Here is a 19990-nt window from a genome sequence, read left to right as displayed (position 1 = left end):
GGAAACAAACTTATAGCTGTTCCTTTTCCTTCCAACATTAGAAAGACCAATGAAAGAAATAAGAGAGGGACATTCTATTCTGTGCTGGATCAGTCGCTGTGATTAAGGTTGTCAAATCCGTTTAAAAAGCACCAAAGTACTCTACAGTTACTGAGTACTGGGTTTTGCAGCGCTAATTTCCGTGAGTCGGCGCAACCTGGTCAGTTCTGCCGACATCCAGGAAGTCAAGGCGACAATGTCCGCTCCAGAGTTGACAAAATCAAAACCCTGGTGGTATTTGGCCGCGGCCACATCTGCCGAAAGGGCAAAGTGACCAGCATATTTTCCAGCAACTTTGGCGGCTTGCAGAACGCGATCTGTGGCCTCCTGGACCTCAGGAATCTGGGCGTGGTCCAAGGCAAAATACCCCAGGGATGAGGCCAGGTCATTGGGCCCGACAAACAGCATGTCGATGCCTGGAACTGCTGCAATGGCAGCACAATTCTCGACTGCCATCCGCGATTCAATCTGCACAATAATCAGCACGTTGTCGTTGGCGTGAGTCAGGTACTCTCGGCTGCTCTGATTGAAGGCAGCCGGAGCAAACATGGCACCTGCACCCCGTAACCCCTGGGGCCACTGCGAAGAGGGGTATTTGCACCCTCGTACAATAGCCTCGGCTTGTTCCTGACAAGATGGTTAGACGAGGAAGGAATGGCAGCCATGAGGGACTGGCATTTGACGGACCTTGGTCTCACACATAGGCACCATTATTGCGTGGGCGCCGCAGTCCAAGGCGCGCTTCATCATCCAGGGCTCCGAGGCGGGAATGCGCACGATGGGCGACACCCCAGCTGAGGAGACGGCTCCGACCTGCAAGTACATGGCCTTGTCATCGATGTCCCCATGCTCACAGTCAATCAATACCCACTAATTCAGTATCAGTACTGAGAATGAGAGTAGAATGTGAGACAAACTGCACGTACATCTGCCCCTAGAGGTGCTACGGTGCGTGCTAATGAGTAGCCCGGAAATTCCAGCCACTGTCCGATGGACGGCCCTTGCCGCGCGGTCGCACGCTCTAGTGAGGCCTGCAGTCGCGTCTTTCCAGTTGTGGACACAACTGGCGAAGCAATAGAAGTGACCATGGTAGTAAAAAGTGGGTCTACCCTTTCTGAAGTGGTATCTGTAGTGGTTGGTTGCGAGTAGTGGTAGTAGGGCTGATCAATACTGCGGGTTGTTCAGATGATTGTTGTATATAAATGGCAAATAGGGTCGGATCACGGCCCGAGGTCCGGTTTCAGTTGCTGAACCCTTCAAGCTCTGTTGTATTGTAGTCTAGTCCCATGAAGCTATCTTTAATATCTGATATGAGAGCTAATTATAAGCGATTATTACCGGGTGTCTCGTCATGCGTATAGAATCGCCGCTGATGTGAAATTACGAGGAGGCCGGATGAATATGTTGTGTTTGGCCGAGTGCGACCGAATGACATTTATCAACGTGAGAACTGATAGATAGCAGACAACTGAACTAAGGAACTCGTTACGAGTCAATGCACTGATCATGTATGATAAACTCCGTGATAAGCAACTGCCCCGATAACCAAAGCCTGATAACGATTTTAGCTGGGGATTTGCTTCCCCTCTTCTCCCCGCAAAGTTACTCTACCCGCGATAAAAATACTGGGCACCCCCTTGTGTCTCACCGTTGGTTCTTCATGGCTTCGCCAATCCACAGAAAGTCCGACCGACGTGTCTGGAAGGCGTGTCTTGCTTGCCGGCGGAAAAAGGTAGTGTCCCAGTACTTATCTCTTTGATTTTTCTTCTTCCCTGCTCCGGGGATTCTGCTAATCTCGACCCGTTCGCAGGTAAAATGTGACGGGGAGGAGCCATGCCATGGTTGCCAGTCGCGCAACCAGAAATGCGAGTATCCCGACACTAACGATAATGCGGCGGCCAGCCGACGAGATGCCAGCTCTTTAGACAAGCATTACCGGATTATTGAGGCGTTGGGACTGCGGCTTGAGGGCCTCACCCAGACGCTATCGGAATGTATCCTCGCTATTCGCGACACCAACAACCGAACGGGATTACCGCTTAACCCGGGCTCGAACTGTGACTCACGGTCAGAATCAAGGACCAGATCCCTCTCAAGAGAAGAGGACATGGAGACGGAGGATGATATTCCTGGCACCGATCACCTAGATGCCCCGCCAACTCCCACATCTTACAAATCGCGGGATCGTGTCGGGCATATGGTACCTGACTCCTATGGGCGTTTGCGGTCTGTTTATGAATAGCAAGTATCACAGCATGAGCTACATCGCTGATGAATTCCTTTCAGATACCTTGGCGGTGCAGCCAATAATCTGGTTATTGAGGCAGTGCAGGGGTTGTCACCGTCTCCAGGTCGCTCGCCCCATTCAGCTCAAGCTTCGATCCCCCAGGCCTCAATCGAAATGCCCTTCTTCCAACATGGACAGGTCTGGCCCGAGCTCCCCTATCTGCCATCGGCGAACGAACTGGCCCGTCCACCCCAGTATGTAGCAGATCTCCTTGTCGGAATTTACTTTGACCAGTTACACTACACATTTCCTATCCTAGACCAGACCCGCTTCGTTTCCCAGTATCGCGCCATGACTGCGGGAAGTCCTGTGAAACGCGGTTTCCTCTCCGTCTTCTTTGCTGTTTGCGCCTGCGCCTCCGGGCTACTGCCACGCGAACCCGGTGCTGCGGGCCTGGTAGGCATTGACTACTACCAAAAGGCTCTCCTGCTTTTCTGGGCCTCCAGCGGTGAAGTGTTTCTGGAGCAAGCCCAGTGTCTGGGCCTGCTGGCCGTGTGCTCTGCCGGCTGGAACACCGTGGCCCAGAGCTGGCGTCTGGTGGGTCAGGCAGTCCGCATCGCCCAAGATTTGGGCCTCCATATCGCCAGCCTGGTATGTCACAAACACCCTGTGCACTGTCACTAGTGAACTCGTGCTTGTCAGATTAACGGTAGTACTGCAGAAGGATGCCCACGTTTCCACTAGCGACCACGATGCCGACGCCCAAGTCGCCCAAAGGGTATGGTGGGGCTTGTTTACACTCGACTGGTAGTTCCCCCGAATTTCAATGTCCCTGCTTCAACAAAAGGCGTAAGGGCGTAGTGGAATACATAGAGTACTAGGAGAAAAAAATAGAATTGATTCTGACCGTGCATACAGCCTTACTTCCATCTGCCTCGGTCGTCCCATGGCCGCCAAACTGGATGATTGCTGCTGCGAGCTGCCCTCGGCCGACGGGGACAGCTCGCCCATGGCTGGGTTCGTCGCCTTCACTCGCCTGTGTCGGATAGCTGCCAAAGTGCATCGCCTACACGGGTCGCCGCCGGTGCGAAGAGAAACATGGACAGCGCGCTGGCAACATCTGCGACCGGCCGTCGACCGGCTGGTTCATGAATTGGAGCATTGGTTACAGCAGCTGCCGGATGAGATCCGATTTTCCGCCAACCGGATCCAGACGGGACCCAGTCTTACCATGTGCTTTATCGTTTTTATCCTTCACTCAGCTATCATCATGAATTTGTATCGGTATGTTTCTTCATTCAGTCAACGTTCGAGCCCCGATAGTTACAAAGTTCAGAGATGACTGAACATGTTACCGGCTAGGCCTCTTGTCGGTCAAACTCTGTCCACCCCCACCGATCCGAGTAGCGAGTGCATCAGCGCGGCGCGGAGCTGCATCCAAGCTGCAGAGCTAATCCGCGAGCGGGTGCCTCCATCCCATCACCTCGCCTTCTGCGTGCAGTATCTTACTATCTCTGGCATTCTGCTGTGGACCATGGAGAACCCACAGAGCGATCAGCCGGCCGCGGGCCTCACTGACGTCTATCAAGCGTTACAATCCTTGATGGAGCTGGAGTGCGTGTGGCCCTGCGCGAGTCGTGGCAGGGCGATCCTGGAGCGGCTCTTGCAACATCCCCGGGCAGACGCGAGCGCTCATCTTCCATCTTTGCCCGTTCTGGATGGGCTGTGGGAGCCCTTTTCACCATCTACTGCGGACATGGTTTTCAATGGGCTTTAGCAGTGGTGTGCAATACCGCATGTACCTTCGCAATAAATATGCGCGAATGCGATACGGTTGTCAATTTCTGAGTAGAGTTAGTGGTGGGCTACGCTGAACAAGGCTGTTATGGTCATCAGGTTCCGGCCCCGAGTACAAATAGATGAAGTAAGGGTTTTTCGAAGCTTGGTAGCCTGGCCGGGCCGGTGAGCGGTCATTAGGGTATGCTAACGACGGTCGTACCATGATATAAACCCGAGAGTGACAAGACAGGAGCCCGAAGCTGACGATGATGGTTATCTCAGCAGGTAGATACTGTAGGATATCCTTAGCGCGTAAGGTCTGTAACCCGATGATATCTTCCGCGTTACGCCACAAGCTAGATAGCGGCCACTGCGGTCTTCTTTGCGTAGCCTGCTATGCGTTAAGTCAGGAGCGAGAGAGGAAGACCCCACTCTTGGTTCGGATCTCATCCGCAGGCTGTGAGATTGATATTATGTTGATAAACAGATAGTGTGGCCGATAAGCAAGAGTGGATATGCTGCGTGGACATGCTAGGTTTGCAGTGCAGGCAGTCGCCGACCGCGAAACTTGCTTCTTACCCTGGATCTTACATGGGTGAAACCTATGAGTTGTGCGCACAGGGGGGTATGAATGTAACACTTCATTTTCATGGTATGTAATTGTCATACAAACTGGACTAGGTATTGATGCAGCACTATATATGGTCTTTTCTATTAAGACGGATTTAACCTACTAACTGGTCAAGCTTCCACGACGCCCGTATCACTCGAGCCATTTGCGCAATACCACGTTCCATCTCTTCCTTCTGTACCGCTGTTAGCTCATTCAATCAGATAGTCTTGACAGGGTCTCATACCGTCGTCATGGAGAAGGAAAACCGAAAGTTGGTAGTCGAGGGTGTGGCTCCGCGCGCGTGGGTTGTAATTTTGTCCGGCCCCTCCCAGGGGTGGTAATAAGACCCCGGGGTCAGGAGGACCTGTAAGTGATTGTCAATACGTCCTCTGGAATGTCTACACAACGACCTGAACTTTACTTACTTTGGCCTCGGCGAACTGCCGCCAAAGCTGGTCGGCCACAGTCTGCTCCGGATCAACCACGTTCTCATCGTGCCGTAGCTGCTTAAAAACAGAGTTCTGCGACAGATAAAAGCAGGCCCAGATGAACATACCACCGGTCGGTGGTACGAAGGAGAAAATAGGAATGTCACCGAGGTGGGCCACCAGGGCTCTGCTATCCTCCGCCGCGTTCTCAAGGCGGAAATGCTGCGAAAAGGCGTCAATCATCCAGTCACGTCGGCAACGGTACTCCACACTTAGCCCCTGCAGCCAGCCAAGATAGCCGTCGATACCCCAGCTTTGCATCAAGCGGAGGGTAACTGCCTGTGAGAGGCCCGATGGGTCCTGCGTCTCGACTTCGGTTGCACGCAGCAGTCGCTCCGTGAACACTGGATTTGCGACAAAGTAACCGAGCCGCAGACCCGGTGCTAGCGTCTTACTGAAGGACTCCAACCGGATGACACGGCCCTGGTGGTCGAATTGGAGCATCGACGGTGTCAAGGATCTCAAGAACTCATCATTTCCGACGAATTCAGGGCAGTCCATGGCGACCTGACTAGAATCGTATTCCGGGTACTGCAGGAAAAAGTATGGATCGTCCTCGACAATGATGACATCTGCTCAATTATCAGCCCACCGTGCAGAGCCAGTAGTGTACGTGGTCAGCCCTACCGTGCTCAACACACACATCGTAAATATCTTGTCGACGTTTTGTACTCATCGTAACACCCGATGGGTTGGAGCCGACACTGACAAGGTACAGCACACGCGGCCGCCGGGCTCCAGGGTGCGTATCATCCCAATCGCGCAATGTTTGGGCGAGAGCATCAGCACGCATGCCTTCTGCGTCTGAGGGAACCGGGGCCGCCTTGTTACCCAGGGGGATCCAGAAGGCCTGCGCGGATGGATAGGTGTAACTCTCACACAGAATGTAGTCATCGGGCTCGCATAACAGGCCGACCACTTTACTCCATGCGTTGGTGTTTCCGGGATGCAGCAGCACTTCCCAGTCTGCGTAGGCCGGGCGATGCACCCGATGCGTAAACTCGCGGCACCAGGCACGTAGTTGGGCATTGCCTGATCCCGACCCATACTGCAAGAAACCCTCGAGAGGAAATTTGAGCGAGCAGGGGATTTTCTCGGGAGTTGGAGCTGATGCGGTTACAGTGATTGTGTGGAATGGGAAGAAGGAAGGGTGCGGAAGTCCTGAAAAAAGTATGTCAGAAGGCGTACATGTGTATAGCTTATGCCATTCACTCCAGCAACATAAACCAAACAATTCAGTTCATCGAGCTCATAAAGCTGGCGTCCCGGTGGCCCAGATATTGGAATATTGACCAATGTACTATGGACAAGAGAACGGATGCTAAATGGCCATGAGACAAAGCACCGAATAGGGAGGGCAAACGGGTCACAGCAGCAGCAAATGTGTCACAAGGGGAAACGAAATCGAGAACATGGGGGCATCTAATCGAGACAGAACGATAAAAACACATAGCTCGACCTGTAACATACCTCCTGCCAGGCTGACCATGTCCTCAACGGCCATAAACCGAATAATGTCTTTGAGGGGGCTTGGATGACGCGCTCGGGATCGTAAATTGATATGGTGGCTGAAGTCAACAGCCGTCGGGAGTTCGTTGGTGGATTGGGATTGGGTCATTGTATGTGTGGTGGAGGAGAGATAAGACGATAATGGACAGATGAAAGGAGGGAGCAATAAGCGGTAGGATTTGTATGAAAATTAAGTCGCACATAACGAAGAATATCGTCGAGATTGACGACGCTCGTCCCTTTTCTTATCAGGCGCGGTCCGAGATCCGAAGTGGCGGACAGGCAAGCAGGGAATGTCAGAGCCACAGATAGACGCACCCGATAAATACAGGCTGCTTGCAACTGGCCAGACATCGAAACCACGAGGAGAAGCTCCAGCAACTTCAACCTCCATGGCATCTGGGAAAGCAGACATTGCGTTGGCAGAGAGGTCGCCGGAACCTCCGCCGCTTGGGGATGACAAGCATCCCGGCATGGTTGTCGACCTGGTCCACGCTAGTGAAGCCGAATATACACCGGGCCAGTACCGCCGGCTGGTGCGCAAGGTGGACTGGATCATCCTCCCCTTGATGTGGATTATCTCTGGCACGCAATACGCTGACAAGGCATCAATCTCGACCCAGGCCACATTTGGCCTCGAGCAAGACACCCATCTGGTGGGTCAACAGTACTCCTGGCTGACCTCGATCTTTTACTTGGCTTTCCTGGTCAGCGAGGCCCCCGGTAATTATATATTGCAGCGTGTCAGTGTTGGCCCGACCGTGGCCGTGTCTATGTTCCTGTGGGGTGAGTCTGTCCACATAATATGCTGAGAGAGCTATCCACTGATGATAGCTCGAAGGCATCATCGTGTTGTGCATCGCCTTCGCCACCAACTTTGCGGGTCTAGCAGTGTTGCGATTCCTTGAAGGTGTCACTGAATGCACCACCTACCCAGCCCTTCTGCTGATCACAGCCACATGGTATACCAAGGAAGAACATGCAATGCGCTCGGTCATCTGGGGCAGCGCTAACGCTGGGATGGACGTATTGACTAGCTTGGTTAACTACGGTATTGGCCGCCGCGCTGAGACACACCCAAATGGAATGGCTCCCTGGAAGGGCATCTCCTTCTTTCTAGGGGCGTTGACCATTGTACTTAGCGGCATCGCCTATCTTCTCCTAGGTACACCACACGAGGTACGCTGGCTGTCCCCTGAGGAAAAGCGCATGGCTGCGGCGCGGGTGGTGGCCAGTCAGACTGGCTCAGATGCCCAGAAGCGCACTCTGGATTGGAAGCAGGTGGCGATCACGTTCCGCGACCCTCAGACCTACTTCTTCTTCTTTCTCGTCATTGTCAATTCCATTCCCAATGGAGGCACAACTGCTTTTGGAAACCTCGTGTATGTCTCCTTTGGTTTTACAGCCCTGGAGACCATCGTTAAGGGTAAGATTCCGCAACAGCTGCTATCGATCGCGTGGTTTTTGATCGCTGGTTATATAACATTGAAAAAACGGGATTCCCGCTGTACGTTGTCCCTGTCATCCTTAACTTGCCAAGGCACTAACCCAGGGCTGGCAGTCTATATCATGATTGTTTCGGTGATCCCTGCCTTCTGCGGTATGCTCGCCCTGGCTCTGCTCCCTCACTCCTCGAGCCTGCTGTGGGCGCGCTGGGGCGTGTACTTCATGACCAGTGTGGGCAATCTGGCCGGTCCTTTGATATGGACTCTCTTGCCATCCAACGTGGCAGGGCGGACGAAGAAGTCGGTTACAGGCACTGTGCTATTCATTGCCTACTGTGTAGGAAACTGCGTCGGCGCCCAGGTCTTCCGAGCTAAGGATGCGCCACGATACACTCCCGCGATCGTAGTATGCTCTATTATGTATGGCCTGGAGATAGCTTTGATGATCGCGTGGCGCACCTACTGTAAGCACCTATCGACTCAAAAGCTGTGTCCAATGCTCGAAGCTAAACTCATATCTAGACATTTGGCAGAATAAACGTCGCGCTTCACTGATTGCCGCCATGGCCATAACTGCCCAGGAGTCAGCGCATCAGGGCCGCCTAAATGCAGAGTCAGACATGACAGACTACGATAACATTCACTTTGTTTACAGTCTGTAGTGAGCCAATGTTTGTTTACTATTCGAGACTAATGAATACGCGGTCGTTCGAGTCGGCTTCCTATGTATCAAGATCACTCGTTACTGGAAATAGCTACAATCCGATTTGACGTTGTTTGTATCTTCATCTGGTACTCTAGAATATGAAGAGTGATGTCTCCTATCTTATATTAACGATATGCTAATATTGAATTCGGCCGAAACTGGCCTACAACAAATTGACAACAAAGCTCATCATCATGCTCGCGTCCCTTACGCTCTTCCTCCCATTGGCGCGTTTCGCTGGCATTATTCACGCCCTTTACCATTTGACTACATATAGCGATCCAGATGAAACACTATTGGATGCCACAATTTTCGGTCCTGTTTGTTCGCAGGCCTATCTCTCTAGCGGAGCCGGCAAGGCTCCTGGTTCCAACATCTGGATTTCAGTCAATGCGCCTCCGCCAGGACAACGCTGGCCAGTGGTTTACGGAGGCTGCCTCTTCTAAATAAGCTCGTAATATACTATTAGCATTTCTCTAAGCTTGAACTGATGCCGAGCTCTAATTTGATCGTCTCACACCCATGCCTGAGCTGCCACCTATATGTGAATGCCATATAGAAACCAGCATGCCATCCTCTGTATCATAAAAAGAAGTTAGTGGGTGCATTCATCCGCCACGCCATAACGATCATGTTTTACTATCACCGAGTTACAATGATTCTAGCTATTAATTACAAGCCCTGCTATTTGACCCACCCCGATACTGCCCAAATTGGAGAAGAGAATATCTTCCAGCTAAGCCGGTCACTACGGAGCGCCGAAAGCATTATGTTTATGCAGAAGTAAAGGGATTTGGCGGATAAAGCCGGTGTAAATATCCGTGAGCAGGTATGATAACCCATTCACAGGGTCGAGCCCACATTAGCCCAAGGCGGTCAGGTCAGTCCGAGTGAATGATTTCTCCGTGAGGTTTGGCAAGGCTGCACAGCTGGTTCACCTAGAAGCATGATTGCGCAACAACCTCTCAACGCCTTCATCTCTCGACCATGCAGACAAGTCATTGTTCGACTGGCTTTTATGCTCTTCTGCGGCAGAAGCGTCTTCTTGTCCCACCTTCGCTATGGACGTCGCGCCACCTTGATATACTGGGATGCCAGTTCGAAGAGATACGCTCCTTGCCCAGTTCTGGTGCCGAGTCCCACACATCTAGTTTATCCTCTGTCGACCCCAAATTGAAGGATGACTCAGGTAGTGATGCTGCACGTCTGGCAAGATCTGGTGCTGTTCTTATCAAGCTGTACAGGTTGGTCGACATCCTTGACTATGAAGGTAGCCCTTTGAAAACACGGAAAACGTAAGCAACAATTTACTACTGACCCCACGTACGCAGTGGATTCGATTTACCCGTTCCCTAAGCAGTGGAATAATCAACTTCTATTTCGCCGGTCGAGTTGTCCATCGGCTCGAATGCGCCATTTTCTGGCGCCGTCTTCAAGAAAACCAGTTAGAGCATAGTCCTGCCGACCTCTTAGTCGGATACTTCAATTACAACGATATGGTAGGATACCGCCGGGAATGTGATCGGGAACGGCGAGCTCGGCGCCTGGGACAAACGCCAGTGGTCCATAGGTCAGCCGGCGAAAATCGGCTCCTTACGAGAGATTGGAAGAGTGATCCTTATCTGGTCTGTGTGCTCTTGTCTCTCGGGCAGCTTCAGCGGCGACTGCGCCACCCCAGGCACCAGAATACCTACGCTGTAAGTCGTGAACTCTACTTAGGCCTGTCTTGCCCACTCGAAGGCTAATTCTCATGTCACCAAGTCACATCTCCTGGTAACAAATGCTTCTGACAGCCAATTCATATATCTTTACGAAATGCAGATTCCCAACGAGATCCTCAGGGCCCTTGACACCCCAAATACTGCAAACTGCGTCGAATGGCCACCGATCCGACGCAGTAGGATTCCCTTTCAGCCATATGACACCTTCCGGCGCCGACTCGAAGAAGTGTTGCTGGAAGAGAGATAGAATGACAGTCCCTTTCACCAGGAATCTGGCTTGGGTGCCGCTATCCGTACAGCAATCTACATACTAACGAGCAAATGCGCGGGCGACATGGAACGGGACCACCCTGATGAAAGGACACAATTTGTAACGTTGACTCCACACGCCTGGTATGATACATGCCCAGCTTTTGATGACAATCTTTTTAACGTGCGGAAACAATCCTATCATTTTGCACGTCTACTTTCCCTTTCTCTCTCTTGAAATCGAGCAAGATACTGTCGCCGTAGCCCCAGGGATGTACCGGGCAGCCCGAAATGTAAATTGCTCAATAATAATTCTCTCCATCGTTAGTGAGTCTGGTCTTGTATTGCTTTTGCCTAGACGAGATTGTAAGGGCATGTGGCTTGGTGGAAGGAGAACTAGTTGAGACGTAGCTTATCTAGGAGCCAAACCCAGTCCAGGATCACATTCTTCAACAGCATTTAGTAGGTGCAAATGTAACTCCTATGCTAGGGGTTTTTTTTATTTTTTTTATTTTTTATTTTTTTTTTTTTTTTCAATTGGTTGTTCAGTTTTATTGTTGGGATTTTATCATGTTTTCGGAGTAGTAGGTAGAAACTCAGCCTCGTTGGCGACTAATTCCGGCACCCCGACTAATTTATATATCTCTGGCAGTGTCGCGATACAACCTTCAACCGCAGCTGGCCGGACCTCTCTCTTCAAGTCTGCCAAAACTTGCCTCATGGCTCTCACTGCTGCCCTCAGCGCCTGATTGGCAAAGATAATGACACGAAAACCTGCGTCCGCGAGCTCTTCTGCGGAGGTCATACCGTAGGTCGTTGGGACGGCAATAAGGGGACAATGCTGTGTCTGACCATCGGGTTCCTTATCCTGGCCACTGGCGGACCAGCGCTTGGCAAATTCCCGGAGCTCACCAAAATCGGGTCGTTTGGAATGCACCAACAACGCATCCGCCCCGGCATCCCGATACGCCCTGGCCCTGCGCAATGCTTCCTCGATCCCGGCGCCCACAATGAGCGCCTCAGTACGCGCGACCACAACGAAGTCCGGGTCCTTGCGGGTGGCCACAGCTGCTCGGATCTTGCCAACGTGTTCATCAATGGGCACAAGAGCCCGCTGGACTGAGTCGTAGAAGCTGCACCGCTTGGGAAAGATGTTATCCTCGATACACACTCCGGCCAGCCCCGCCCGCTCACAGCGCTGCACGGTGCGTATCACATTGACCGCGTTACCAAAGCCCCCATCCACGTCTGCTAGCATAGGCACCTCAGGCACAGCAGCGGCCATACCTGCCATGGCGTCGATGGTCTCAGTCATACTGAGGATGTTGGCGTCTGGAACGCCTTGCACGGCACTGATCCCAAATCCGCTGGCCCAGATGCCGTCGAAGCCAGCTTCCTGTGTCAGCTTGGCGGACAGGGCATCGTGGGCACCGCCGAGAAGGATGGGAGGACCGTCACGCTGGGCGAGGAGGAGCCGGAGGTGAGAAGCCGGGGATTTGGGGGCTATTTGTGCGCCCATCTTGAACGGATCTCAGTTCTATGGCCAGGCTAATAAGTGGCGAAACGATTGTACATCGTCCAATACTACTGGGTTTTTATAACTACCGATCACAATATAGTGCACGAGAAAATAGGGAAGCAGGCGGGGTTTGAAGGGATCGTGACCCCGCTTCTGTGGGTGGTCCGACCGTGATCTATGCAGACTCTCGTGAATCATTTATCTGTCAGCCCCAGCAGACATTTGGCTCCTTCGGGGTTCTTCGGACTGAGATCGGGTGGTTCGTTGCGTCTGGAAATGAAAAGCAGGGCAATTCGTGCCGTCTCATTGAGTGCATCTATAGCTAGACTGACGATACCATCCTGAAACCTAGCCCCTTGTGTGCGTGGACATCGCGCTTTGACACTTATTTACCCAACATTGAGTGTCGACAATTCTCCACCTTTCTCTCCTCATCTGGAATGTCACACAAGACCACCCACAATCTTATTGCTAGTTATGGATCTCTTCCCACGGGGTCCGGCGTTTCAACGTGGCCTTTATGGCCATGCATCGTCCTACTTACACAAACTGCAACCGGCCTCTACCTTCTCCCGCATGGTCGGGCTGCATTTCCGGTGCTTGAGCAAACTTGCTTGCGCCTGGCGTTGGCAGACAGCCCAAATCCGTTGTGCCGTCTTGACCTTTGTTGCCGTGAACAATGCCTGGAGAACAAAGAGCCCTTGAAGAGCCACCGGTGGGAGACCTGTGCTAATGGTAGTGATCAGATACACCACCATCCCGGCCTCCAGAATCATTAAAAATGTATACCCAATCAAACCAGCAAGGAAGATCCCGTATAGCGGCCCTTGAGGGAAAAATTGGTACGTGAGGTACGTAAGACGGGAAATGGTGCTTCCCAAACTAGAGAACAGAACTGGATGTCGATCGGTTAGGCCAGTTGTTCGCGTCACTCAAAAGGTAGTGATGCCTTACTCCAAGACAGGCAGGTTTTGCAGAGAAATATTAGCTGTGCAATGCTTGATGCACGACTATGGGCTGGAACACTCATGATGATAGCGCAAACCCCGTAGATCCATGCGAGCGTACCTAAGTGATGCAGGACATAAACTAGTTTGATGTTGTCACTGTAGATTAGGTCGAACAGGCTCAGTGCCGCGAAAGACGCTATTGCTCCAGCCGCCATTTCCGCAAGTGTCAAACAAGGGATCGGGCCTGGATCTAACCAGGTGTGGTTTCGCAGTTGGATGAAATAGAGAGGAGTTGCTAGGAGGCAAAAAGCAGTGACTTTCATGACTATGCCCACGTGCAGAACGCCCACGCGTCGCTGCTCGTCCCGCGCCAGCGCCAGATATTTAGGTCCATAGATGGTCCTAAGCCGGGAAGAACAGAAGACATAGTGATTTAGAAAGCCGCAGATGACTGTGAAGGTGAGAATGCCCTGAGCCGGTGTGAAAGTGGCTAGCTTTATAAACAATGCGCACTCGTTGTAGTCCGGGTAATCACGACAACCAGCCGCGTATAATGGTTCCATGGTGGCCAGGCACTGTCCAATCTTGTTAAAGACCAGTGTGTCGGATCACGGCGGAAATACTACTGACTTAAAGTGCATTGGCGATACTGCAGCATCTTTTCCTGATTTCGGTGACTAAGGAGCGCTGTCATCGTCACGGAATGCACTCACGGCCGTCTTCCGAGGAACTAAGGGCCGTCATTCCTGCCATCCCTTGTCACGCTAAGGATGATAACAACAACAACAATAACAATGGGAATAAACAAATCTTAAACAAAGCTTAAACGAAGCTAATAGAAGAGGCCTGCTGTGGCCGACATTGAGCTTCATCCTTAATTCGCTGAGGAACCAGCATCATGGGAACCACCCTTGCAGACCCAGACGCAAGGTCGTCCCCTCGTGCCAATCCCTCACCCTGTCGATTGCCATTGACGCTGCTGGGTCTGTCTATACTGATGATGACTGTGATCCTAAATGTTACTGCTATAACATCTGCATTACCCGTACGTCCTCATACCTTGCTTGAGGACATGAAGCTCACCCTATTAGACGATCGCTTTCGATCTCCATATCGATTCAGTCCAGGCCTTTTGGGTTGGGACCTCGTCGCTTATCTGCTCAACAGGTCAGTAAAATCTCTGAAATTGTTGAGCAATTGTGCCAATCTGCGCTGGAGGTCCTAACACTCAACTCAGCGTTCCAGCCGGTCTATGGCTCACTCTCGAGCATCTTTGGGCGAAAGCCAGCCCTGATGCTGGGAATCACCTTTCTCACCACAGGAACCATCATCTGTAGTCGGTCTTCAAATGCGACCACTTTACTAACCGGTCGGACCATACAAGGGCTCGGTGCTGGTGGAGTCACGAATTTGTCGGAAGTCATCTTAACCGACCTGGTGCCCTTACGGCTTCGCGGGCGATACTTGGCCATTCTCAATTCAACCTGGGCGATCGGCTCGACATCGGGCCCAGTCATTGGCGCTGCCTTTGCGCAAAAGGTGGCCTGGGTATGTGCTCCCCTTTTGGGTTCGATCGGCATCCCGGCTAACACGAAGTCAGCGATGGATATTCTACATGCATCTACCCTTACTTGCACTAGGTTCTGGTCTTATCTTAGTTTTCACGCGTTTCCCATCGTCGAATCATTCTCCCTTCGGGAAGCGAGGGAACATAGACTACGGCGGCATTCTCCTCTTCACAGGGGGCATCACCTGCGTTCTTATTCCCGTCACCTGGGGCGGTGTTATGTATTCCTGGGCATCCTGGCATACTCTAACTCCACTGCTGGTCGGAGCAGTCACACTGCTGTCCTTTGTCGCATACGAGGCATATGTTGCCGTGAACCCGATGATCCCACTAACTATATTCCACACCCGATCACTCCTAGTCAGTTACATCGGCACAGCCACACATGGTCTTATCCTGTCTTGTGGCCTCTATTACCTTCCCTTCTACTTCCAGGGAGTTAAAGGCTATTCCCCGATTATATCGGGAGTTGCCTTGTTCCCCGTAACATTCACCGTTATACCGGGTGCCATGATGACCGGAATAGTAATCACTCGAACCGGCAAATATCGCCCGGTAATCTGGGTCGGATGGTTAACTGCGACCGTCGGCCTGGGCTGTACCTGTGTGGTGCATCTGGGTACGCACAATATCGTGTGGATTGTGTGTTGCATAGTCATTGGCGTTGGGATTGGCATGCTATTCTCGGCCTTGAATCTGGCAGTGTTGGCTGCTGCCGGCCCGCATGGTGAGCAAGCCACCGCTGCCACCATGTTCACGTTTTTCCGGGCGCTGGGTCAGACGCTTGGTGTTGCACTGGGTGGAACAATATTTGCGAACCGCGTCCGTGTCAATTTGTCCCAGATGCAGCCGGCACTGCCGAGCTCGGTGGATCATACAGTTGACCCTCTGAGTCTGATGCAGCTGATCGGTCAAGGACCGGAAGCCATTACATTGGAGCAGGTGCGTACCATCTATGTGGATAGTCTACGTATCGTGTGGGCATTCTGCTGCGCCGTCTGTGGTGTCGCGGGACTCCTGAGTCTTGCTATGCGGCATTACGCGCTAGCGCAACGCTATCCCACGCAGCAGCAGCGTCAGGGATCCAGGGCTGAAGAGTTCAGCGAGTCAAGGCAGGAACTGGTGGCTATGACTCTTTTGGAGTCGGTCAAGGAACGGCCCTCGGTTGTATCTTTCCATGGATCAGAGCACTCGGTGGCTTAGGCTTGCTTCCGGTGAACAGTACCAATAAATATATATATATATATATGAGGCAGAAAATTAAACAGTACAGTACATACATGATAACTCTCCAGAACATGTTTTTCAGCAGATAAATAGTCCCCAGCCAAGCTGTCATGTGATATATAAGATGCCGGCGGGTTCCTTAGGCTAAACATTACCCCGCCACATCCTTCTCGATTTCCCCTCGTTCAATTCTGCCTACTGCTTTTCTTCCTTTCTTCCTCTTGCATACGTCGCCACAATCCATCGCCAATAAAATTGCTCGTCCAGCATAATCATGCCTGTCTTCCACGTCGGTGCGTCTCCATCCCGTCATTCACCCAATATCATTGTACAAAACAATAACATGTCGCCTAGTCCTCTTCCGCTTAAAGCCAGGTGTTGCACCTGCTGAGCTCGAGGCTTGGGCCCGCTTGGGTAAAGGCATGGTTGGCAAGATTCCAGGTCAGTACTTACCCGGGCGAATGTGATGATTACTAGCAAACTCATATGTGACATCTGTCCAGGACTGCTGGAATTCCATGCCAACCCACCGGTGGCGATGACCGCCTCCCGCGCAAAGGGCTACAATATGGGCTTGGTGGCTATCCTGGAGAAGCCGTCCGATTTGCAGGTTTATGCAACTCATCCAGCTCACCTTGAGTAAGTCTACCTAGAACTGTGGAGACCTCAGTAGGGAAGTTGGTAGTAGCTAATGGTCTATCAGATTGCACGAAATGCGCGAGCAATTATGTGAGGATACGTTGGCGTACGATTTGGAGTACTAGACGTATCTCGTGGGTTTTGCTCAATGAGTCGGTGTGTTCTGAGTGTTCTGCACGCCGAGGCTATTGTTGGGACTGTCATGGACTGATGGCCATGACCAAGCTTATCAACATCTTTTGCTTACCTACTAGCATGAAGTCTAGTGTTCTGCACATTTTATGTGTATACTTTATTTTTCTCGGAATCCGCTTGGATACATCACGCTTCTGGGACGTAGGGACGGATGCGGTTATGGGGTGAACAATACCGCAGGAAGCTGGCATAGAATTTCTCCATATGTCCTAGAAGGTCCACGTCCTCCATACAACTGTGTCCACAATAGCTAGAATACGCGTCTTCAATGGTGCGATTCCTGTATGCTTGCGCTCCTAGTGCGGATATAACAACCCGAAAGATCCGGGGGTAAATGGCACACCTCAACCCCCAAAGCTGGCCAGATAAAGAGGATCATCGGGCCTGTATCAATCCGACAGTAAACTGCCAAGGCTACGGGGGCGCAGCTGCTGGTTCAAAGCAAACGGTAGAACCTCGGGACTGTCGATCGGGAAAAGTACGAGCCCGACCCTTGATATGATCCTAGATATATCTCATTAATTGGTATCATATAGGTTTCCCTTCTGTCAGTATCTCATTTTTACTGCCAAATAAGTGCCTGTGTCTTGTTGAGTAGCCGTAACTGTGACCACCCCATTACTGCCCCGCCAAGTATCCTGTCCTCTTGTTTCGATAAACCTGTGAAACAATATTGGTTTTCACAGAAATGGTTGCTTACCATACGTATGCAAGGATGGCGCCAAAATCCGCCTGGACAGCTGGACGTGGGATGGGCTACGTCCGGGGGCGTGGGGGCACCAGGCTGGGGTGGAATCTGGGGTTAGTGCGGAGAGTCGGACTTGGGCCGAGTTCTCCAGTTGCTACTGCATCAGATCCCCATTGGAGTGCCGGATGGGTACACCTCAGCTATTGGCTGTTAAGCTTTGATCGACGCGGTAAGCCTGGGCAGACCATTTGATGGCTGTAGGCTTACTCCTTGCCCATGACGAAACACAATGCGGGGAAACTCATGCTCCCTACCATCGATGCAGTATAAATACAGGATCACTGCATGGCAGTAGAGTTTGTTCATAGGACCAAGAATGTTGTCCCTACGAGGAAAGCCCCTGGTCTATCTGGTCACCGTCGTCAGCTCGACCGGCTTCTGCCTGTTCGGCTACGACAATGGCTTGATGGGCCAGGTCATCTCAGAGCCTAACTTTCTCAACATGATTGGAAATCCAGATGCAGCTGTGCAGGGGCTTGCGGTATCGTCCTATGACATCGGCTGCATGCTAGGGGCATTGGCTGCCGTGCTTATCAGTGAGCAAATTGGGAGGAGACGGACGATCTTGCTAGCTTGCATTGTGCACATTGTGGGAGACGTCGTGAACGCCTCTTCCTTCTCCCTCGCCCAACTGTTAGTGTCGCGTATTATCCTTGGGGTTGGTCTCGGGCTCTTCACTAGCGCTTCCCCAGTCTGGCTAGCTGAGACCGCTACGGCCCAGATGCGTGCTGTCATGGTGGCCGTGCAGCTGACCTTCCTTATTATCGGCACGAACATTGCCTACTGGGTCGACTATGGACTTGGCTTCCTTGACAATGAGATCAGTTGGCGCGTGCCCTTCGCCTTGCAGGCCATCTACCCCATCGTCGCCTTTGGCTTCACCTTGGTGCTTCCCGAGTCCCCTCGATGGCTTGCTTCCCACGGCCATACTGAGGCTGCCGCCGCTGCTCTATCTGCATTCCGTGATCTCCCCGTGGACCACGAGTTAGTCCAAGCTGAACTGCAGGATATTGCTTCGGCAATTGCCCTGGAATCAGACGGCGGATCATGGGGGAGCTTGTTCCGCCAAGGTCCTAGTAAGGTGCGTACGCGTGTTATTATCGCCTGCGCGGCCAACTCGATGCAATCCTACACCGGGATCAATTTTGTGGAGTATTACTTCCCTTTCATATTGACGAACTCGGTCGGACTCGGTACCAATCTCGCGAACCTTGTGTCGGGCTGCTCACAGATCTGGTTCCTCCTATCATCCTTTGTGACGTGGTACTACATCAACAAGCTGGGCCGCCGCCGACTGTTCTGTTTAGGAAATCTCGGGATGGGGTGCTGCATGATTGCGGTTTGCATTACTCTGTGGAGAGACAACCAAGTGTCGGTCATCATCACCGTCGTCTTTTTCTTCCTTTACCTCTCTTTCTTCACTTGGGGATGGATGTCCAACATGTGGACATACCCTGCCGAGATCCTGCCACTGCATGTGCGGAGCAAAGCGCTGGCACTGTCCGTCTTCTTCCAGTGGGCCAATCAGTTTTGGACAGTGGAGATTGCGCCCGTCACGATCGACAACATCGGCTGGCGGACGTATATTATTTGGGCTATTCTCAACTTTGTTTGCTGTGTGATTGTGTATTTGTTTTTTCCGGAAACATCGTCCCTCACGCTCGAGTCAGTCGATTTTCTATTTTCGTCATCCAGCAACGTCCGCGAAGTGGTTGCACGCAGCGAACAGATCTTTTTGAATCATTCTCATCTCGATGTCGGAGCAGCGGCCGCGGCAGCAGTGGGCGGGGATAGCAAGGAGAAGGCTTTGGAAGACGGGGTTGCACAAGTGACGCACGTCGAGAGACACGTAGCGGTGTAGAGTGTGTAATCCACAGTTCAAGAACTGAAGCTGATTTATGCGAGATCCGAAAGCAGAAAGGATATTCTCGGGAGTATGTATCGATCACATTATGTACTGGAAATTGCCATTTGCCATGTCTTTATGCTGTTGGAACTCGGATGAGTATTGGATGACCGGACGGATTCTGAAGTACAAGACACTGGTAGCTCGGGGTAGCAGGTCCTGTTGAGGATGAGCATGAAGACCGGTTTTCAGTTTACTGAGGTTTTTGGCCTAGTGGTATTTTAACAGGCCCTTCTTACGGGGAAAGACAGCCATAGCGACCGTGGGGACCACCCGCATAAACCAAAAGAGTCAGCAGAATTCTTTGCGTTCTGTTATCTCGGCCGGTCTATGTCGTTTGGTGCGTAGAAATGTTGGGACCGCAATTGTGGCAAATCTTGCATGGTTCCCTGAGATGGTCTGGAACAGGGGGCGGATGTCTCTGCCTGGACCAAGTTAATCCTATCCAATGTTCCCCTGTCCA

At 51.9% G+C, this 19990-nt stretch overlaps 10 protein-coding genes across 10 annotated transcripts; 6 read left to right on the top strand and 4 right to left on the bottom strand.

The window, feature by feature from the left end:
• Positions 1 to 147: 147 nt before the first annotated feature.
• Positions 148 to 1239, bottom strand: BO87DRAFT_410745 (HpcH/HpaI aldolase family protein; the record flags this gene model as incomplete). The annotated part of the gene is made up of 3 exons (XM_025626365.1): positions 966 to 1239; positions 685 to 909; positions 148 to 654 (listed from the first exon to the last, which is right to left on the bottom strand). Exons 1-3 carry the CDS (start codon positions 1125 to 1127, stop codon positions 148 to 150), a joined length of 894 nt encoding a protein of 297 aa, XP_025474651.1. The 5' UTR covers positions 1128 to 1239.
• A 457-nt stretch (positions 1240 to 1696) lies between these two features.
• Positions 1697 to 4043, top strand: BO87DRAFT_410744 (Zn(II)2Cys6 transcription factor; the record flags this gene model as incomplete). The annotated part of the gene is made up of 6 exons (XM_025626364.1): positions 1697 to 1771; positions 1850 to 2265; positions 2326 to 2917; positions 2988 to 3073; positions 3185 to 3550; positions 3629 to 4043. 6 exons carry the CDS (start codon positions 1700 to 1702, stop codon positions 4041 to 4043), a joined length of 1947 nt encoding a protein of 648 aa, XP_025474650.1.
• A 684-nt stretch (positions 4044 to 4727) lies between these two features.
• Positions 4728 to 6825, bottom strand: BO87DRAFT_449315 (aminotransferase-like domain-containing protein). Its single transcript, XM_025628353.1, has 5 exons — positions 6617 to 6825; positions 5774 to 6307; positions 5084 to 5718; positions 4903 to 5022; positions 4728 to 4851 (listed from the first exon to the last, which is right to left on the bottom strand). The coding sequence occupies exons 1-5, from the start codon at positions 6762 to 6764 to the stop codon at positions 4771 to 4773; spliced, it is 1518 nt and encodes a 505-aa protein (XP_025474649.1). The 5' UTR covers positions 6765 to 6825; the 3' UTR covers positions 4728 to 4770.
• A 222-nt stretch (positions 6826 to 7047) lies between these two features.
• On the top strand, positions 7048 to 8804 carry BO87DRAFT_449305 (major facilitator superfamily transporter; the record flags this gene model as incomplete). The annotated part of the gene is made up of 3 exons (XM_025628352.1): positions 7048 to 7441; positions 7497 to 8564; positions 8623 to 8804. 3 exons carry the CDS (start codon positions 7048 to 7050, stop codon positions 8760 to 8762), a joined length of 1602 nt encoding a protein of 533 aa, XP_025474648.1. The 3' UTR covers positions 8763 to 8804.
• A 989-nt stretch (positions 8805 to 9793) lies between these two features.
• BO87DRAFT_463260 (uncharacterized protein) lies at positions 9794 to 10774 on the top strand (the record flags this gene model as incomplete). The annotated part of the gene is made up of 3 exons (XM_025629223.1): positions 9794 to 10101; positions 10167 to 10503; positions 10568 to 10774. The coding sequence occupies 3 exons, from the start codon at positions 9794 to 9796 to the stop codon at positions 10772 to 10774; spliced, it is 852 nt and encodes a 283-aa protein (XP_025474647.1).
• Positions 10775 to 11344: 570 nt separating this feature from the next.
• On the bottom strand, positions 11345 to 12295 carry BO87DRAFT_449299 (putative phosphoenolpyruvate mutase; the record flags this gene model as incomplete). Its single annotated transcript, XM_025628351.1, has 1 exon — positions 11345 to 12295. One exon carries the CDS (start codon positions 12293 to 12295, stop codon positions 11345 to 11347), a length of 951 nt encoding a protein of 316 aa, XP_025474646.1.
• A 536-nt stretch (positions 12296 to 12831) lies between these two features.
• On the bottom strand, positions 12832 to 13808 carry BO87DRAFT_430834 (uncharacterized protein; the record flags this gene model as incomplete). Its single annotated transcript, XM_025627565.1, has 2 exons — positions 12832 to 13019; positions 13364 to 13808. The coding sequence occupies 2 exons, from the start codon at positions 13806 to 13808 to the stop codon at positions 12832 to 12834; spliced, it is 633 nt and encodes a 210-aa protein (XP_025474645.1).
• Positions 13809 to 14143: 335 nt separating this feature from the next.
• On the top strand, positions 14144 to 16015 carry BO87DRAFT_430833 (MFS general substrate transporter; the record flags this gene model as incomplete). Its single annotated transcript, XM_025627564.1, has 4 exons — positions 14144 to 14290; positions 14337 to 14412; positions 14483 to 14793; positions 14846 to 16015. 4 exons carry the CDS (start codon positions 14144 to 14146, stop codon positions 16013 to 16015), a joined length of 1704 nt encoding a protein of 567 aa, XP_025474644.1.
• A 298-nt stretch (positions 16016 to 16313) lies between these two features.
• Positions 16314 to 16803, top strand: BO87DRAFT_430832 (uncharacterized protein; the record flags this gene model as incomplete). Its single annotated transcript, XM_025627563.1, has 4 exons — positions 16314 to 16332; positions 16394 to 16480; positions 16543 to 16678; positions 16743 to 16803. 4 exons carry the CDS (start codon positions 16314 to 16316, stop codon positions 16801 to 16803), a joined length of 303 nt encoding a protein of 100 aa, XP_025474643.1.
• Positions 16804 to 17707: 904 nt separating this feature from the next.
• Positions 17708 to 19766, top strand: BO87DRAFT_449288 (sugar transporter). The gene has a single exon (XM_025628350.1). It carries the CDS (start codon positions 17938 to 17940, stop codon positions 19480 to 19482), a length of 1545 nt encoding a protein of 514 aa, XP_025474642.1. The 5' UTR covers positions 17708 to 17937; the 3' UTR covers positions 19483 to 19766.
• Positions 19767 to 19990: the final 224 nt, after the last annotated feature.

This window comes from Aspergillus neoniger, assembly GCF_003184625.1.
Source record: "Aspergillus neoniger CBS 115656 unplaced genomic scaffold BO87scaffold_53, whole genome shotgun sequence".
Lineage (NCBI taxonomy): Eukaryota > Fungi > Ascomycota > Eurotiomycetes > Eurotiales > Aspergillaceae > Aspergillus > Aspergillus neoniger.
This window is presented reverse-complemented; position numbering and strand designations above follow the sequence as displayed.

Bases quoted from the DNA above. Each gene is read 5' to 3' on its own strand.
- BO87DRAFT_449315 (XM_025628353.1), bottom strand. From the start codon at position 6,764: ATGACCCAATCCCAATCCACCAACGAACTCCCGACGGCTGTTGACTTC. The intron at 5,023-5,083 runs GTAAGTAAAGTT...AATCACTTACAG, and splicing joins GGCAGTTCGCCGAGGCCAAA to GTCCTCCTGACCCCGGGGTC. The intron at 4,852-4,902 runs GTATGAGACCCT...ACAGCGGTACAG, and splicing joins TTTCCTTCTCCATGACGACG to AAGGAAGAGATGGAACGTGG.
- BO87DRAFT_449288 (XM_025628350.1), top strand. From the start codon at position 17,938: ATGTTGTCCCTACGAGGAAAGCCCCTGGTCTATCTGGTCACCGTCGTC.